Here is a 19731-nt window from a genome sequence, read left to right as displayed (position 1 = left end):
ATTGAAAGATATAGAGTATGGAACACAACATGCATGCAAAATTTCAATTAACACATTGTCAACTAACACAAAAATAAATTTAATATTCAAAAAAGTGAAAAATAGTGATCATGTAATATTTTTTCTTTATTTCTATAATCATAATAGAAACTTATGTGATAAATTTATAAGTTCATGGATTTTTTTTTCAGAAAATCATTAAATTTGTGATTATTAACATTATATTAGAATCATGTTAAAATCATGTTAAAGAAAAAAAAAATATATTTTAAATTGGACATATTTTACTGATACATACGCTATTGATGAGGCGTATTCAAGTTTCATAGAATATGACCGACTAAATTAAAATAAAAAAAAAATGGTATATTTAACTAAAACTTGAATATTACAAAACAATAGGTAGCTTATTAGTTTCAAGCAACAATCATAACGTATTTACACACTATTATGTACACAAATTATTCTCTTGAGATTATGACAGTGAAAAACAGTGTAGATCAAAAGGGAATGACTTCATCCATTGAGAAAAAGAGGCCAGAAGGACCATCATCAGGCAACAATGCAAGCCTAACAGGATTTTCAACACCTTCATCAATGCTTAACAACCCTTGGTTGTGGTTTATGTCAGTCTTGACAGAGCCTGGGCATATACAATTTATGCAAAAATGAGGGAACTTCATAGCTAGCATCCTTGTGTAAGCATTTATACCTGCTTTTGCCATGGTCACACCAGAAACCACAAGTGGCCAATTTTTTGATTCTAATGATCCTTCTCTGTAATCTTTCAGAAACTCTCTAAACACCTCATAAAGTTTCTCATTTGTCAGATTCTCAATGTCATTCAAAACTCCTCTTGCCCACTCATTTGGTATGTGCTGAAACCAGAGGAAGAGATGTAATCAGAACTTGCCTTTTTTTCATTGTTTTTGCAGAACTTCCTTCATTCTCAAAGAAAAAATGTGAACAAAACTATACTCATATATGTTTTGAATTTAAATTTACCTTCAATAGTCCTATTTGACCAGAAATATTGACAATCCTTGGTGAAGTGGAGAGTTGAAGCAGAGGAAGAAGAGCTTCAGTTACTCTCTCTGCACCAAAGAAGTCTGTTTCAACACATTCTTTGGCTAACTCATAATTTTGATACACTATCAGATTCCAATCCAATTTTTCACCCCTTTTCTACAAGGACAAATAAAGCTATACCATTATACAACGAGAATCAGAAATATATTACATATATTACATAACATGGAACCTTACCCTTCTAAGATAATTCTCTGCATTTACTATTCCCCCAGGAACACCTGCATTATTCACCTGCAACACTAATTATTATGCCAAATGTATGGATATGCATGAAACCCAGAAATTTTTTTGTTGTTTCTTCTTTAAGAATTTGAAAAACTTAGGTGTATACCACTGTGACACTCACCAATATATCAAGTTTTCCAAATCTGGTTTTGATGAATTGTGCTAAGGAAGTAACACTAGAAGGGTCTGTCACATCAAGTTGATGAAAAACCACAAACTCTGAAAGGCCAAACTCTTTCAATCTCTCCACTGCTTCCAAACCCCTTTTCTCATTTCTAGCTGTTAGCACCACCACGATTCCATTCAAACCCAGTTTCTTGCATATTCCATAACCAATCCCCTTGTTAGCTCCTGTCACTACTGCATACCTACACAACTGTTGATGATTATCTTATGAAAATTTACACTAATTTCATATTTGGTCTGTGCATGGATACAATAAACTTTCACAACACAAAGTCAAGGACTAATGATTTTCTTAAAATGTTCTCTGAGTTTTATATCTATAGATTTTAGCTGTGATTTTCTGTTCATGTTATGCTACCTGTTTCATGACAGTGCTTCTTGACAAATTCAAGCTTCATAACTTCTTTAGCTACGTAATAGATATGTAACAGAATAACTTTACAAGCAAAGCAGAAACAGAACAAAATTTGAGTATAATTTTTTTTTTTTTATTTACCTTTTTGCTGCTTCTGCCATGATGATGATTCCTGGTGTCTGTAGGAAATGGTTTTGGTCCGTTTTATCATCAGATCATTATAGCCTCTGAATTTTTTGGTGAAACTATGCTTCGTTTGTGGATATAGCTTTGATCTTAAAATTATGAAAGAAAGATACATAGTGAAATAAAATATGTATATTCTGTGCATAAAAAACAATTGGGTCGTTAGAAAGTCACATATTTCGAATAGCCAAATGCAATAAATTAAACTTAAAATTTTGAATTGTTTTTAGAACTTAGTTGTAAATAAAAATTAATAATTAGCCATGCCTCACTGCTTAAATAAAAAATGTGAAAGTTTTTGGAACTAAGTAATAATTAACAAGAGTGGCCTATCTCATCTTTGTATTTTCATTGCTGCCAATAAGGAAAAGGCCAGTTAGGACCATTTTATGAAACTGCCAAATTTGTATGAATTTGCTCTGTGTTTTTTTTTTGGGCTGTGTTGAATAATTTCTTCTAATTTATATTTGAAATTTATGATGTAATTTTATTTATTTATATTTGCCTTTCAATGTATTATTTCGTAAAACACACATACTTGACTCACCTACACATGACGTACGTAACATTAACATTTACTTCTGAAAAATAAATTCCATCATAAAGAACTACAAATTGATATATTGATGTTGTGGTAAACAATTTTCCTGCATATTATGGTCTAAAGTAAACAATTGATATATTTATCGTCATATTCAACTTATATGGAAATTTAAAAGATAAAATATCTATATTAAAATTATATTCTAATTAATTTAATTTTTTTTTATTTTGATCAAACAATATATTATAATTTTAATATTTATTTTCTTTTTATATTTTTTTAAAAATATTTTTAAATTTTATCAATTAAATTTTATTAATATTTATAAATTTAATAAATGTTTTGATTTTTATAAAATTTTATTTAGTATTTTCTTTTAATATTAAATACAAGATAATATTATTTTTTTTATTATAATTTATATTATTTTATAATAATTAATTAATTAATATTGAAATAGTAAAAAAACCAAATATGAATATATATCTATCTTCTGATAATAGGAATGAATTTTTCTCTAAAATTAATATGAGATAGCGAAATTTGTATTGGCCTTTTTATATCCCTACGCACTAAAAAAAAAGTGTTATCACCAAATACCTTATTTTATTACTGCTGAGATTAGAGAAAACACAAAATAAGAAAAATGTTTCCGACCACAATCATTATTCATCAAGCTATTTATTAACCTTTTTAACCCTTCAATATTTTCAAAAACTAAACAAAACAATTATTTAGACCGTATCTATCATTACGTTTAAGAAGTCCATATCAGCAAAAATAGGTTGGTCAACTTGGTAATCCGGAACATAGACATCGTCATTTTGCTGATGAACTTCATCATTTTGCACATCAACTTGGGAATCTCGAACATAAACATCGTCATTTTGCCGATGAACTTCATCGTTTTGCAAATCAACTGGAACATAGACATTGTCATTTTGCAAATGAACTTGATCATGAGGAAGAGAGACATCCTCGTTGTCCAAAGTTTTCACGTCGTCAATACTTTTTCTTTTGTCTTTATTGAGTGCGGCCAAATGTTTGTAGTAATTTTGAGCATGGCTTGCAACTTGTGCTGGAGTCCTGGTTTTCACCACATACCTTGAAATATTCGTCCATCGTCCCTTTTTGTATTTCTCGAGTCCTATCAAGAACAACCTGTTGGAAACAAAATCGTAATTAAGAATTGATTAAACCGTTATGATCGAATGTTTATCATTATATCAAAAGCTATATTTTTTAGTTTGGTCACAACTCTTTTTATTTAAGAATATAACAGTTCAAGTGTCATGATTTGATTATGATCCGGCTTACTTGTCCTCCGTCACGGGACAATTAATGCAACATGCAACAATCTCTCCATCAGCAATTGTCCAACTAGGAATTCCATTTGGATTGTGACTTGGCCCATCTGGCCTCTGCCACAAGACAATTGTACAACCCGCAATAAACATAAAGTGATAAGGTGACTTAATGGTTAGATGAGAGAGAAAGGCCAATAAAAAAACGGATAAATAAAATTGATTTGGTGAGTTTGGAAAGGAAGATGAGAAAAGTTGTAGAGGTTCAACTATTCCCGCTAACAAAAACTAACAACTAACATTTATCAATAAAAGAGAAACATTTAAGCAAAATAAAATGTACTTACTTGTGTTCTTCTTCACTCCATCTCCTGTAACTTGCAGTTTGTAAGCATGGTGATTGAGTCTGAGGTGATGCTAGAGGTGGAGAAGACGAGGATGATGGAGGAAACTCATTGCTTTGAAACTGATTGTTCATATCTTTCAGAATTCTTTGCTTCTTTCTTCTCTGAATCTAGTGTGATTATTTTTCACTGTAATCCTTGTTTTATAGGAAGAACTTTGAACTTAAAGATAAATGATAGAATAATTAGTAGATGCATTGTAGACATATAATCTCCGAATAAGAAACAGTTATATCTTAAATAATCTATTTCAACTGTATATATCTTAGTAGATTTCACTAACGGTTTTTGTAAGAGAATAATTTATCTTCTTAAGGATAAAATATTGTGATAAAAGTCATATATAATCTCTTAATAAACAACAACTATATCTTAAATAATCTATTTCAATTATATACACGTTTTGTAGATTTCGCGTAAGATTTTTTTAAGAGAATAATTTATTTCTTTAACTATAAAATAGTTGTGATAAAGATATGTTGTTTGATTATAAACATAAGCACAAATTTAAATTATAATAATTTATTAAAACAGTCTGATCTTCTTTACCTTTTTTAGTATATATATAAAATTAGATTGAATAATTTGTTTTCACTGCGAATCTCTCATGAATAGCTGTAAATAATCTTTCAACGACTAGTATTAGGATCCACCGTAAAAAAAAAAAAAAGACTAGGGTTGAAATCAATGTTTCTAGAAAATATTGAATAGATCATTACATTTAAAGTTTATCGTTAGCATGGTTAATCATTAATAACATAACCAACAATCATTGACATCTGATATAAATTAGTAAGAATGATATAATATATAACCAAATGATAATATTAATAGCAATAATAAAATTAATAAAATAACCAATAATAATAAATAATAATTATGATATAATATATAAAATAAGATTGAAAACGTTGTTCACCCTAAAAATTGAAAGTGGTACGTATTTATGAAAATTGTAACGTTTAAAAGTTAAAAAAATAAAAATAAGTAAAGTATAATGTTACGGGTAAATTTGAATAATACACCATAATATTTATTAAGAAAAACAAGTTTAAATGTAAAATGAAAATGAAAGCGATAAAATCCTTTAAATTTATAATGACGTATTAAGCATTTATATGAATTTTATAATAAGTAGTGAATTTAAACTTACAAATTACATTTAAATTTAGAATTAAAAATAGTATCACAACTAAAAAATCTTATATTACATGAGATTTTTTTTACAAATTTGTTAAAAAAATTTGGAAGAAAAGACTTTTTTCTGCCATTTTTTCTAAGAATTTTAATTGACATGTAATTCCATTGTGGGTAGTCATTTTCTACAAAATTATTAAATTTGCAAGTATTTGCTATAAAATTTATTGCAAAAAGTGTTTTATACAAAATATTTTGCAAGAAAATTGGTAGCAATTTCTTATAATTTTTTTCACAATAAAATTTGTAAGTATTTCCTACGAAAAAATTTTCAAAATAAAATTGATAGGAAATATGAGTTTTTTAGTAGTGTATGACATTCTTAGAATAATGATAACTCTTAAAATCGTTATAAAAATAATCTTAAAAACATTCTTATAAAAATATTCTTATAAATTTGAAATGTTTGGAACAGTGGAATAAACACTTCCACTCAAAATATATAAGTGGTTAAGTCTTTTGTTTGTCAATGTTCATCATACTTAGAGCAATAGAAGATGCAAATGAAATGCTTTACAATGAGATAGTATATAGTCCTTACTATAGCCAATGAGATATTTATTCTCTATTAATAATGTGTATTATTTTGAAGAACAAAATAGTTATAAAATAACTTTCAACCAGTTAAAGAAAATTAAATACTTATTTTATTGTTTGAGATTTAACTTATCCTAAACATAATACACCCAAACATATTAGTAAATGTCAAATCGAACTATGCAAAATATAAAATAATAAAGCAAAAATATAAAAAGTAAAAAAATAAAAGGGTTTCTACTATACTAATCTTAGACTCTTAAACCAATTAACCTAAGCTACACATTGGTTTGAACAAACTGGAACCACTGGCTTTGAGGATCATCAAGACATTGAGAATCATCTTTTATGCAAATACACTTTGAAGTCACAATGGTGGGTGAGTTAGCATTCTTCTGCAAGCAAAGTTGTTCCTCGTGTTGATTTAGAGTTGCCAAGTGAAGTTTAGAAAGAGATACATGTTACCAAACGTGTCAACAACTCCAATGCTAAATTAGAACGTTGTTTGCAACTTGTAATAAATTTAATATCATTAAAATTTAGGGACCAAAACCAATGCCTTTGAAAGTAGAGGGACTAGTCTGAGTGACAAATGGAAACAAAGAGATAATCCAGATTAGTGTTTAAATAAAAACTAAAGATGTTTAAGTTGTTTAGTTTCCATGTGGCTGAAGCAACAAACATGCCACCAGAAACTCCGGCAGCTCCTAGAGGCACAAGGAACAAATAATTTACAACAATTAGTTTTAGGGTTAGTCCCACCCTAACCTTGTTCTAACCCACTTCACATAGGGCTTTAGGGGTCGGGGCTTTAGAAAAGCCCTTGTTAAGTGGGCCAAAAAAATAAGGCTTAATTTTAGTCGATCAAGATCAACCCATGAGCTAGGAGCTTAAATGACACCTCTACAAATAGCTTCAAAATTTGGAGCAGAGACTCTTGTCCATTCTTTGTAATACTTCAGGATCCAAAAGCATATTTATTCCTTAAAATATTAATCTATTATTAAAAGTAGAAAATTGTTTTTTCTCATATTCTTTATTAAAAAAATGAAACTTAAATCTAAGTTTATAAAATTGATTTATAAGATGAAATTTACAACTATATATATATATATATATATATATATATATAAAATTATGTTCAAATGATGTATCTCAATTAAAGATTTTTTATGTCTTACACTTGAATATTTCTACTATTTTTTAATATTTTTATTTTTTTTATATTTTTTTTCACATAAGAATGTTTAACACTCTCAATGTAAGTGTTCAATAGAATAAACTTTTCATTTACTTGGTTATATAAAAAAAATATCTATTTTATTCTATTATTATTAAGTTTAGTTTCATTTGAAGAACTCTTTTTTTTCGCTAAAACAATTTTTGTTATCTCTCGACCATCGACTAGGTTGATATTTGAAAAGTTTTATTAGATCTTTAAGGTATTTTTCATCTTATCATACCCTTAATTATACATTTGTTTTCCTTTGTGCGATTTCATTCCATGGTCTCTCAAATTGTTTCTAAGAAACGTATTTGATCGTTTTTTTTTAAATTTTTATTTGTTATTATTTTATCATGTAGAATAATATGTTGATATTTTTATATAATTATTTTTATTTTTTAACTCATCATCAAACATGTAAGTTTATCACTATATAATTGAATAAATAAATTTTATTTCGTATAATATAATAATTTAATGTAATTGTCATGAATTTTTTGTATTACGATCCCAAATATATTGAAGTTTAAAAAATGAAATATTTATGTCAAAATTCTATTATCATTAGTTTAATCTATGTTCTTTATGTGATTTAATCAAGTAATGTATTATAACTTTTATTAGTGTATAAAACAAGATATCATTACAATTTAAAAAATTAAAGTAAAAATACATTTAAAATATCTTTTAATTTGAATATTTATTTTCCTATATATTTTTTAAAATATATTTTTAAATTTTATCAACTAGGTTTGTTCTGTGTTTGCAAATTTAATAAATATTTTGATTCTCATAAAATTTTATTTGATATTCTAATTTAAAATATATATAATTTATATAATTTTATAAAAAGTAATTAATTAATATCCACGAGTATGGGATAGCGGAAAACATTAATAAAATAACTAATAATGAGTAAAATCTTCTATAAAATAGGTAGTATAATGTACAATATAACCAATAATTGATAATATTATTAACAATAATAAAGTTAACAATAATACAATTAATAAAATAACCCATAATAATAACATAATAATTATGATATAATACATAAAATAAGATTGAAAAATATAGCTCACATTAAAAATTGAAAATGGTATACATTTATATAAATTTTGACACTTAAAAGTACATATATAAAAACAAAATAAAGTATATTATAATGTTACGGGTAAATTTTTTGAATAATATTTATTAACAAAAACAAGTTTAAATATAAAATGAAAATTTAAGTGATAAATTCTGCAAATTAAAAATAAGATTGTATTAAGCCTTTTATATTAGTTTTATAATTTTATAATAAAGTAATAAATAATAATATGACATTCTTAATACCATTATAAGAAAATCTTAAAAACTTTCTTATAAAACTTACAATGTACATTTTGACTTTGAAGATGAAAATTAAATATTTATTTTATTTGAGATTTAATTTATCCTAGACATAATACACCCAAACATATTAATAAATGCTAAATTGAAGTAGGCAGAATATAAAATAATAAAGAAAAATATGAAAAATAAAAAATAAAAGGGTTTTTGCAATACTAATTTTAGACTCTTGATAACCTAAGCTACACATTGGTTTGAACAAGTTGGAACCACTGGCTTTGAGGATCATCAAGACAAAGAGAATCATCTTTTATGCAGATACACTTTGACGTCACAATGGTAGATGAGTTAGAATCCTTTTGTAAGCAAAGTTGTTCCTGTTGTTGATTCATAGTTGCCAAGTGTAGTTTAGAAAGAGATACAGATCTCCAAGAACTATTATTCCTTTCACAATCCGAAACTATAACAGGAAGCCCTTCACCAATTGTGGTTAAGCACTTCTTAGTGCCATGTAAAATGATTTTAGTTTCATTCTCTGCACGAACCCATCTAGTTTTGGTTTCACATCTTCCAAGTTCAACTTCATTCTTGTCATTCACTTGAACACATTGACCGGACAGTGGATGGTACAAGATATTTACAATGGGAGCCTTGGAGTTAGGTTCTACATCAAGAACACACAACTTAGATAAAATAAGATATTTTATGCAGATGCTTCAAAGAACATTAATTGATATAAATCATGATAACTAAACTAAAAAAGATTACCAATATTCTTCCTTTGCAAAAGTTGGAACTTGTCCGTGAAGTTAGGATATCTAAGGTTATGCCATGTTGCATCCATTACACCAAATGACTCCTCGACTTGGACCTGATCTTTCTTTAGGTAGTAGGTACCTTGGAAAGCCCAAAATCCCCAGTCCATATCATTTCCAAGAAGATAAGTCTGAAGGCATGTCAAGAATCGGTTGTCTTCCACCGAATAACCTGCCTCGTTGAATCCAAACTCAGTAAAAATCAAAGGAGTTGCATTCTTTCCGATAGTAAGGAATCCAGCTCTATGGTCTATCGCTTTGACATTGTTAGCACATATCCTATTCAATGGTTGCTTTGTCCATATCTCTCTCAATTTAAGGGTACCAATTCCAGACCATGAGTACAAATGTGTTTCAAACACCATTTTTTTACCCAAGTCTATATTCAATGGCTTTTTCTTTAAGAATTGCAACTCAGTGTCATAGTTCAAACCTGAGATAAGCACAAGCACATTTGGATTTGCCTCATGAATTGCTAGTGCTCCTTGGCTCATGTACTTGTACCAATCCTTCAAATTTTGGCGAGGACCATGCAACTCATTCCTCAAACTCATTGCCACAACCTGCAGTAATAACAAACTCATCTTATCTTTCTAGATATATAAAGTGCTAACATAATCGTGTAAAGACTAAAATTTTCTATTTATGTGTTTAGAGGAGCTAAAACCAAAAGAATATCAAAAGAATTGAAACAACAAAATATATTGAAGCTCATATATATATATATATATATATATATATATATATATATATATATATATATATATATATATATATATATATAATTGAGCCAAAATGAAAAATACATACAACAGGGTTTCCATTGAAGTGTTTGGCAGCCAAAGTAAGACCATGCACCCATTCCTGAGGATTGAAATGTCTATCATGGAAGAAGCCATTTTCATCGTCATCATTACAGCACCACATCGGCTCACTCACATGGTTATCAAGCAACACTTTCACATTCTGAACTCCAAGTTCGTGAACAACCGCATGAAAGGTCTGAATGTGTGTCATGGACAACACAGAAGGATTGTTCTTAGCAATGCCTTCTACCACTTCTGGTACATCCAAAGAGGCTAAATTGGCACTCACATTCTCATGAGCATAGCGTGTCCACATGTAGATTGCATAAGTGAGACGTACGCAATTGAACTTGTGCTTCACAAGCTCACCAACAATGTCCTTCAATGGCCTCTTGTCAAGACCCTCGGGGATCATTGGTTGAAGGTGACCAGCCCAATTAGCACACACCAATTTGGCACGTTGTCCCGTGGCTTCATCTATGATCCATCTATTTTGTGTTGATAAAGGATATGCATTGGAATGTGATGTAGAGATGACTACAAGAAAAAAAAGAAAGACCAAACGTGAAGACATTTTTGCTTTGAATGGAAAAGAACTTTGATGTTGGATAAGAAAATGTGAGGATAAATATATATAGAGCTTTTCTGATTAAGTTTAGCAACACGTTAACAAAAGTTTAACAGATTCCAATCTGTTTTCTGTTAAACTTTCATTATAACTGATTAACTTTTTATCTTTTCTATTATATTATCTTCATCTACTTGTTATTATTATTCATGATGAAAGACAGCCTTTTATCGTTTATTCATGTGATTAACTATTTTTAACGTTATATTTGGCATTAAAAGTTGTAAATTTCAATTACGTAACGGACTCTAAAAATATCAATGATATATTTTGTTTATTTGATTCCGATGGCATCAGTTCAATCAGGTAAATGTTTAATAAATATATAACTTTTAAATTTGTATAAAATATTTATGATTATTTGTTTCTTTAATAATTTAAAATATATAGTAAAAACATTTTTACATCAAAGTAGTTAAATATATGGAGATAATGTGTGTATGGTTATTCTGTTTAAAGAGTAAGTAAAAACAATGTTGTTAATAAATCTTAACCTATTAAAACAAAAGCATTTTCTAAGGCCTCGTGCTCTTTTATTCATCATTTGTTTTCCATTCATATATAAGCATGTTTGGATATCTATTTGTAAGGGAATTGTCTGTTAGTTAGTATAGTTTGACTCAATTAGGAATATAATATTCAATTATTCATTATTCAATTATTCAATTATTCAATAAGTATACATTTATTAATTTTTATAACATATTTATGATTATTTGTTTTTTGTAATAACTTAAGAATATATAGGAAAAATAAGTTTTACAACAAAAAAAATTAAATATTTTAAAAAGGAATCAAATGATCCCAAATTAATTATAACATCTTTAATAACTTTAACTCTTTTTACAAGTTGGACTGCTTTTGCATTAAAAGTTATAATTAAATAAAAAAATTATATATATGAAAATTTCTAATTAGTGTAATGTATATATATATATATATATATATATATATATATATATAATGTGCTTATAATTTTTTTCTTTTGTTGTTATTTTCTTATAAAACCCTAAAATTTGACGAACACGTACTATATAATTATAATTTAACAGTGAAGTAAAATTACAATTTTATTTTTATAGTTTTATGATTAGCTAAGATCCTTCCCATTTTTAAAATATGTGATTATAAATATATATATATATATATATATATATATATATATATATATAATTAGTGAAAAGTTACGCATTTTCACTTCTTTTTCTAATAATAAAAATTAATTTTTATAATGTTATTATAAATATAAATAATTTTGTAATTTTATAATAAATAATTTTATTTATTTTTTAGATGGTTTTATAATTAAAAAATAGTTAAGTTTAAAAAGTGGTTAAATAGAAGAAATGGTTAAATTAAAAAAATAAATAAATCCATTTTTGTTTAAAGGATAAAATTGAAATATAAATGTGAATATCAAAAGAAAATTATATATAAGAAAATAATTATTTTAGTTTATTTAAAAGATAAAATTAAAAAATAAATGTGGACATCAAGAAGAGAATCTGTTTATATATAATTAATATATATATATATATATATATATATATAGATTAAGTTTATTATATTTGATTTAACTTTCTAAATTTACACATTTACCTTAAAATATATTCATGGTAGAGCTTCGCAAACAAAATAATTGAAATACAATTTAACTTTTCTCTTATCAAAAAGATTTATTTTGATATTTTATGTACATTTATTAAATTTTCTTTGTTTCTTTTAGATTTGGTAGCTATACATTTGGTGAGACAGGGTGCGGAAAGACGTTAAAGGTGTAGGATTTCTTTGTTTGATTTGGTCATATGAAAAAAAAAAAAGTCAATTTTGAGGAGGAAAAGAAGAAAGAATTTTTCTTTATTAAAAAAAGAGAAAAAGTATGAAAAGTTACCATAACTTTGATATATAAATAATTGTTTATACATACTTAATTATATTATAAATATTTTGTACTGTGATAACAATATATAGTTAAAAATATTAATATCACAACAATAAGTACCAAAATTAATATTTTAGTTTTATCTGATATCTTTATAGTATTAATTTTTCATAGTGATTAATGATATAAATTGATAGATTTATATTACTATAAATATATGAAATAAGTTGAGAAAGTAAAATATGATGTTTATCAACTTGATGCATAAAGTCAAATTACAAAATTCCTTATTAACAGAAAAATGAACCAGTTGAGTTTGTTCGTTTTTAACATATTTATAATAAGTCAATCCAAAGAGGTTGATATATTTGAGTAACAAAAATTTATTAACTCGATATAATTAATAAAAACTGTGGAAGAAAAAGCTTTTAGGTAAGACATAAATATATTATAACCACATTATAACCACATAAATTTATTTATTTGGTTTTTTATAACCACTTTTGCAATCCTGACTCCCTTGTATTTATTTATATGATTTGTTGTGATTGTGTCTTGTACCAACTATTTATTTTATGGAGCAATTAATTTTTTAAGTTTTTTCTTTCGAAATATTTCTTTTGATTCTTATCATTGATGATATGTACTACAAAATATTAAAATTAATTAAAAGAAATTTTCTTAGCAATACACAAAAGTTAAACAAATAAAGTAAAATACAATAAATGAATAATTTGAGAATACGTTCTTCTGTGATATTGGTGCTTATTTAGTTGAAAATTTTACGAGTGACATTTCCTTCTTTTATACTTAGAGTAATTGATCACAATCAATTTAGGCTCACAAATGTGCTAAGAAGATTTAGGATAGGTTTCTTGGATGAATTATAAACAAATGTTGAGGTCGACTATTGACTTATTGATTTTCTAAGTCTTTTGACCAAGAGAGTAAAGAGATAAGTGATGAAAGAGATTAAATAAAGAAAAATAAAAGACAAATATGAAAAAAATATATATTTAATTGTTAATTTGATTCTTATATTTAGGTGTTTCATTTTTTATTTATATGTTTTTGACTCAATTGACACTCTATTCTTGTAAAAAAAAAATCAACATGACTTGTTCTCTTAAATTGACATCAACATTGTTTAAATTGTCACGTGTTAAAATCTAAGTATGTCACGTGTTAAAATTTGGTTATCTTTTAAGTTGTAATCCCTTTGATTTTGACATGTGACACTTTAAAAGAAAATACGACTTAGATTCTGACACGTGACAATTCTAAACAACACGTCAATTTGAGTCACATTGATTATTTTTTATAAAAATAAGAACCCAATTGTGTAATGTGTAAAGACTTAGAAAATGACAATTTAGAAGTGATAGTGATTTAATAATAGAAAGACTCGATTATTTTAATATTAAAATATTTTAGTATAAATAGTTTTGTTATTAATGAGTATCATGGTTTTAAAACACACCACCTCTGAAAATCACTTTGCTAGAGTTATCTAATTTCTCTCTAAGAGTTTTTCTATCTACTCATCCGATTGAATAATTGCTCATTTGATTGAATAATTGAGACAGTATGATTGATTCTTGTGGTGAACTCTTCAATTTGGACAGATTAATCATTTGTTCGCGTAAGTTGAGTTTCAACCATTTTTCTTAGTCTATTTATGTTTTTTGTTGCATGTGAGTCTTCTTCCACTTGCATATTTTTAATCATTAGTATGAGTCTCTACTAATCAGTTATCAGAACGATATGTCCTTATCATTCTTGTGTTGTTCCTAGGTATAAATATACCATCTTATAGAGCTAAAGTTTTTTTTTTGTGTCTTAGAGTTCGTTGAGAAGTTTTTAACAAGTAAGGAAAGCTAGTCTCGAATTTGTGTTGTGAGTTTTATCATCTGGAGATGGAGATGAAATTCTGACTGTTTCTGATGAATTTGGGATAATGTGTATGTTTGATGCAATCTCGTATGTTTTGGACTATTGATTCATGCTTGAGTGTCTTTGATTTTGTGTTGTTTAGGAGAATTTAGAATATAAGCATTTAAGCAAATTGGTACAAGTTACCATGTCTTAAAATTGTTTTGAACTAATGTACTGAGAGACGAGTATCAATTTAAACAATTGAACACGTCCTCTCAAATCACAAAATTTATCTTCTAATATTTGATCTAGCGGTGGTAGACTAGCGCTGAGCCCTAGCCTTGTTGTGCATGTCTAGGAGTGTTTTAATATCCAGGTTGCTTGATACGATCCTTAGGTCCAAGTTCTCTCAAAATCACAAAATTTATTTGCTAATATTTGATATAGCGTTGAGTGGTGGCAGATTGGCACTGAGCTCCAACCTTGTTATGCAAGATGGGGAGCGTGTGGTGGCATACTAGCGCTGAACACCAACCTTTTGTGCACGTTTTTATCTCCAGGCCGCTTGATACGATACTTAGGTCCAAGTCCTCTCAAAATCACAAAATTCATTTGTTGATATTTGATATAGCGTTGTTGCAAGCATGGGAGCGTTTTTATCAAGTTGCTTGATATGATCCTTAGGTTCAAGTTCTCTCAAAATCACAAAATTCATTAACTAATATTTGATATAGTGTTGGGTAGTGGCACCAGCCTTGTTGTGCAGGTTTGGGAACGTTTTTATCTCTAGGGCACTTGTTGCAATTCTTATTAGAAAGATGACCATTTTTTTTACTTTGGATCTCTTATGTAAAGAAACAATTGAAAGAACAAAGAAAGAACGAACGTTAATAAGATGAAGAAGGCTCGTCATAAGTCAAAGACAAATATCTTATCTTCATAAATAAAAGATAAATAATAAGAGGGAAGCTCATCTACATAGCCCAATAAAATAATAAAATTAAAAAGAGAAGAACTGAAATTTGAAACGAATGGCTCACCTAGCGACTAGTGATTTGCAATTTTATTTTGAAAGTGAACTATAAGTGATCTTCATGTTCTAGGTCTTCCTGCAATTTTATCATCATGAGTATTAAGTCGTGAAGATATTTATTCTTCCATATTTTGATTTCTTGACCTTTTTATAGATCTTTTGAATTTGTCACACGTCTTCCTCCAGTTCTTTCTTTTATGTTTTACATGGATAATTCTTTATCAACTAAGTGGCCAGATGACGCTAAAATTCTGTAATATCTCTTGCATATTACCACTTATAATATCATATCTAAATATTATTAGTTGATAATTTTATATATATATATATATTAACTTATCTAAAATTAAATATTATACTTGTAGATTTTATTACTATAAAAAAGAAATTGTATTTAGTGGAAGTTATTTATATTAATATATCCATCAATAAATTTAATTACCGGAAATTTTTTAACTGAATTTCAAATATTTATTAAACCACATAAAAATATTCTATATTTATTCCAAATCTTAGTAAATAAATTTAACTAAGTAATTTTTTTATAAATAAGTAATTAGAAAAATATATAATTTTAAAAAATGTTATTTTAATATTTTTTTTCTCTTATAAAAATATATATTTCATGAAAAGCTAAGTAGAGTATTATATATATATATATATATATATATATATATATTTATTTATTTATTTATTGAATTTCCGTATTTTGTAATTATATTTATGAATTGGTTTAACATAAATATTAGTTTCTACAACTAAAAATTACACTAATAACTTAAATTATCATATAAAATTATTTAAATATTAATAATCTTAACAAAAGTAGTTAAATATAATATATGTAATGTAAACCTACAATTGCTTTAATAAATGACATTGCTATGGCAGAATACTAGAAAGAAGAAAAATTAAAAAAATAGTGAATCATTGTGAAAGTCACTTTTATTCACAAGTAAAATAAGAAATAAGATGTAAAAGTTATTTTTATGTTCGTCTATATATATAACAACATCATACCATAACGATGTAAAAAAATCCACATACAAACAAAGTGACATGTTCTAGTTACATTTTAAGAACATAAGTAGAGGTAGTTGGAATGGAATGCACAATTAATGTGAAAAAGATTTGTTTACAACATACAAACTATAGCAAGGTAAGACAAATAAAGAAAAAAAGTAAAATAGGTAAAATATATGAAAATGTAAAATGTATATATATGGACAACAAGATTTTTTTTTAAGAAAATAAGCTATTTTTTTTATACCTAACGAATTGTAAATTTATTTTAACCCTTAACCTTAATATTATATAATATATTTTTATGATTAAAATATATATATTTGATTTTATACCACGTGTCCCATCGAGAAACACAACCAAATAGAAACACCACATCCACAAGTATAATAGTGAACATGATATCATTGGTTACGTGTCAATTTTGTATTGGACTTGATTTTCCAACTCTATTATTTTTATTTCTTCATGTTGGCACACTAACATCTTTTCTACAAACTAAATTTATTTTTTCAAATTCTTTACAAACTTAACTTGTAAATTCTGATTTGAGCATGATAAGATCCATATCCATTGATGTTAAGTTCATATTTTATATGACGATGATAATATTATGTTACAGGAGATGGATGGACACGAATCATGGTATGTCTTGTTACAATTGTCGTCTTTTTCTGAAATCTCGACATCCATTATTGCTGCTTTGCGATGAGCAGTGCTTTAGCATTGCACGTGTGTTGAAAGTTTGAAGTCAAAGACCACTCTGATCCACACCTAAGATGACAGGGACAAACATAACAATGACCCATTCTTCATAATTTCCTCTGCCGAAAGTTTCTATCAGTCCAAAAATCATTGCAACTTGAACTTTGACCATTTCAAGAGCCAACAATGTGAGAAGATAAAAGAACCAAAGTAACTCAGATGCATTTCCCCACATGCCATTATGTCACACACAAGACCACAACGCTAAAACTTTCATCCACTCCATCAAAATTTTTCTCGTTCCATCTGCAAGTTGTAAGCAACAGGTCCTGTTTGGATAAATTCTTTACAAATACTTTTGCAAAAGAAGAAAAGTAAAACAATCAAGTTTCTTTTCATAAACTGATATTGATATATAGCAGAAACCTTTTTTCACTTTTTTCTTTGGAAGTATTTATGAAAAAAATTATCCAATCAAGACCTTAAAATGTGTCAAAAGCTTGACACTTCTTGTCTGGTAAAGAAGTGCCCAGAAGGAGATCCATTAGGCAAGAGTGCTAATCTGACAACACTAGCAGCACCATTTTCAACAGATAAGATTCCAGTGTTTTTGTTAATGTCTGTCTTAACAAAACCAGGACAGACACAATTGATGCATAATTTTTTGTGTCTATAGGCTAAAAGCCTTGTGTATGAATTCATTGCTGCTTTTGAGACCATATATGCAGACAAGTAGGTTGGCCACCCTTTGTTTTCTAGAGAACCTTCTTTCAAGTCTTTCATGTACTCCCTCAGCACCTCATCTATTAGCTCTTCACTCAGATTTTCTGTGTCATCAAGCACCCTCCTTGCCCATCCATTTGATATGTACTGAAACACACCATGTTATAACATCAGATTTCAAATTGATTCAAATTGGTTCAAATTGGTATAAGAAGTATAAACTGATAAAAAAGATCTTTTGTTTAAAGTGGTTCAAAATTATGTTGCTTTTGGTACCTTTAAAAGTCCTGCTTCAGAGGAAACATTAACAATCATGGGTAAATTGGACAACTGAAGAAGGGGAAGAAATGCCTCAGTTGTTTCCTTAGCTCCATAGTAGTTTGTTCTGAGGCATTTTTTAGCCATCTCACAAGTTTGAGGTAGCTCCTTCCAGTTAATTTTTGATGGCACCATGCCATCTGTGTTGAAACCATTGATTCCTGCATTGTTCACCTGCATATGAATTTCAAAATTGTTCAGTGATCCTTCATCTAAAGAAAAACAAACACAGGTTATTGCTATGGTGAATCATTCAGATTTTTCAACATCATCAAGAAAAAGTTTTTTAACTTAGTCTGATAAACTCTGAATCAGGTTGGTGTCAGCCAGATCAGGCACTTTTCACCAATACAAACTCATTGATTTTGCAGATCAATCAAAATATGTTGCAAGCTTGTAGAATTGTGAGCACCATTCTTATTATAAATATGTAGTTCAGTCATAGGAAGACTTATTAGGGGGAAAAGTGGAGAATTGGACCATTAAGAAGATGATATTGGATAAACACTGTTCATCACTAGTGTTCTGCATCAGAATCACCAGACAAATGGTATTTTGTGAATCATATTATTCAATTGAAACAACTAAGTGGGGGCACAAACACAATGCAAGATTCCACTCACTGTCATAGACATAAAAAGTTTAACAAACTCCTTTTACACACAAAAAAAGGAGAAAGTAGTAAAAAAAGGAAAAGCATAGTTCAGAACATTAAACATAACATCAAAATCTTACCAATATATCAAGTCTCCCAAACTGGTTCTTCACAAACTCAACCAAAGATGCAATACTAGCAGGGTCAGTGACATCAAGCTGGTGAAACAGCACAAGGCCAGAAAAGCCAAATTCTTTCTTCAATTCCTCAACAGCTTGATAACCCCTCTTAACATCCCTGGCTGTGAGCACAACCTTGATTCCATTTGAGGCTAAACCTTTCACAGTCTCCAATCCTATCCCTTTGTTTGCACCTGTCACAACAGCATATCTGAAAAAACAAAAGCAAATCCTTAAAATGTTAATCACCAAATACAAATTACATACACTAGAAGCAAAAGGGTATGCAGATAGCATGTTGGATCCATAACTTCATGAAGAGAGAAAGTGGTACCTTTCTTTTGCATCTGCCATACCCATGGTTGTTGTTGAATCTGAATGAATTGGATGCAGAAAGAAGAGGATAATATTTAAAGTGGAAGATGGCTATAAAATAATGTAAGCTCAATTTTCAGAATGTGAAATAAAATAGTTAGTGCCGTATTATATAGTCATGTGGGTTGGAACATATTTTAGAATCTGTTTTAAATATTACTTTGACCTTTTGTCAGTGATGTGA

At 27.7% G+C, this 19731-nt stretch overlaps 3 protein-coding genes across 4 annotated transcripts; all 3 read right to left on the bottom strand.

The window, feature by feature from the left end:
• Positions 1-345: 345 nt before the first annotated feature.
• LOC114165809 ((+)-neomenthol dehydrogenase-like) lies at positions 346-2143 on the bottom strand. Of its 2 annotated transcripts, none has more exons than XM_085668270.1 (5): positions 2000-2143; positions 1439-1685; positions 1267-1323; positions 1006-1185; positions 346-878 (listed from the first exon to the last, which is right to left on the bottom strand). In XM_085668270.1, the coding sequence occupies exons 1-5, from the start codon at positions 2017-2019 to the stop codon at positions 501-503; spliced, it is 882 nt and encodes a 293-aa protein (XP_085524396.1). In that variant the 5' UTR covers positions 2020-2143; the 3' UTR covers positions 346-500. The 2 variants fall into 2 exon arrangements, with proteins under 2 accessions (XP_085524396.1, XP_027906195.2); XM_028050394.2 differs by having other exon boundaries at positions 1439-1677; positions 2000-2136.
• Positions 2144-8750: 6607 nt separating this feature from the next.
• On the bottom strand, positions 8751-10785 carry LOC114165569 (glycosyl hydrolase 5 family protein-like). Its single transcript, XM_028050157.2, has 3 exons — positions 10216-10785; positions 9359-9968; positions 8751-9254 (listed from the first exon to the last, which is right to left on the bottom strand). Exons 1-3 carry the CDS (start codon positions 10783-10785, stop codon positions 8833-8835), a joined length of 1602 nt encoding a protein of 533 aa, XP_027905958.2. The 3' UTR covers positions 8751-8832.
• A 6414-nt stretch (positions 10786-17199) lies between these two features.
• LOC114165817 ((+)-neomenthol dehydrogenase-like) lies at positions 17200-19666 on the bottom strand. The gene is made up of 4 exons (XM_028050403.2): positions 19507-19666; positions 19134-19383; positions 18357-18572; positions 17200-18227 (listed from the first exon to the last, which is right to left on the bottom strand). The coding sequence occupies exons 1-4, from the start codon at positions 19530-19532 to the stop codon at positions 17850-17852; spliced, it is 870 nt and encodes a 289-aa protein (XP_027906204.1). The 5' UTR covers positions 19533-19666; the 3' UTR covers positions 17200-17849.
• Positions 19667-19731: the final 65 nt, after the last annotated feature.

The sequence above is a fragment of the Vigna unguiculata genome, chromosome 10 (assembly GCF_037176805.1).
Source record: "Vigna unguiculata cultivar grain cowpea cultivar isolate G323 ecotype 2 chromosome 10, ASM3717680v1, whole genome shotgun sequence".
Lineage (NCBI taxonomy): Eukaryota > Viridiplantae > Streptophyta > Magnoliopsida > Fabales > Fabaceae > Vigna > Vigna unguiculata.
Note: the sequence above shows the minus strand (reverse complement) of the source record. Positions and strands in the feature narration are given on the sequence as shown.

Coding starts and splice junctions, on each gene's coding strand:
- LOC114165569 (XM_028050157.2), bottom strand. CDS start 10,785: ATGTCTTCACGTTTGGTCTTTCTTTTTTTTCTTGTAGTCATCTCTACA. Junction 9,969..10,215: donor ACTTCAATGGAAACCCTGTT/GTATGTATTTTT, acceptor TTATTACTGCAG/GTTGTGGCAATGAGTTTGAG. Junction 9,255..9,358: donor TTTGCAAAGGAAGAATATTG/GTAATCTTTTTT, acceptor TTCTTGATGTAG/AACCTAACTCCAAGGCTCCC.
- LOC114165809 (XM_028050394.2), bottom strand. CDS start 2,069: ATGATAAAACGGACCAAAACCATTTCCTACAGACACCAGGAATCATCA. Junction 1,324..1,438: donor TTGGAAAACTTGATATATTG/GTGAGTGTCACA, acceptor TTAGTGTTGCAG/GTGAATAATGCAGGTGTTCC. Junction 879..1,005: donor GTCAAATAGGACTATTGAAG/GTAAATTTAAAT, acceptor CTCTGGTTTCAG/CACATACCAAATGAGTGGGC.
- LOC114165817 (XM_028050403.2), bottom strand. CDS start 19,532: ATGGGTATGGCAGATGCAAAAGAAAG. Junction 19,384..19,506: donor ATGGCAGATGCAAAAGAAAG/GTACCACTTTCT, acceptor TTGTTTTTTCAG/ATATGCTGTTGTGACAGGTG. Junction 18,228..18,356: donor CTGAAGCAGGACTTTTAAAG/GTACCAAAAGCA, acceptor GGTGTGTTTCAG/TACATATCAAATGGATGGGC.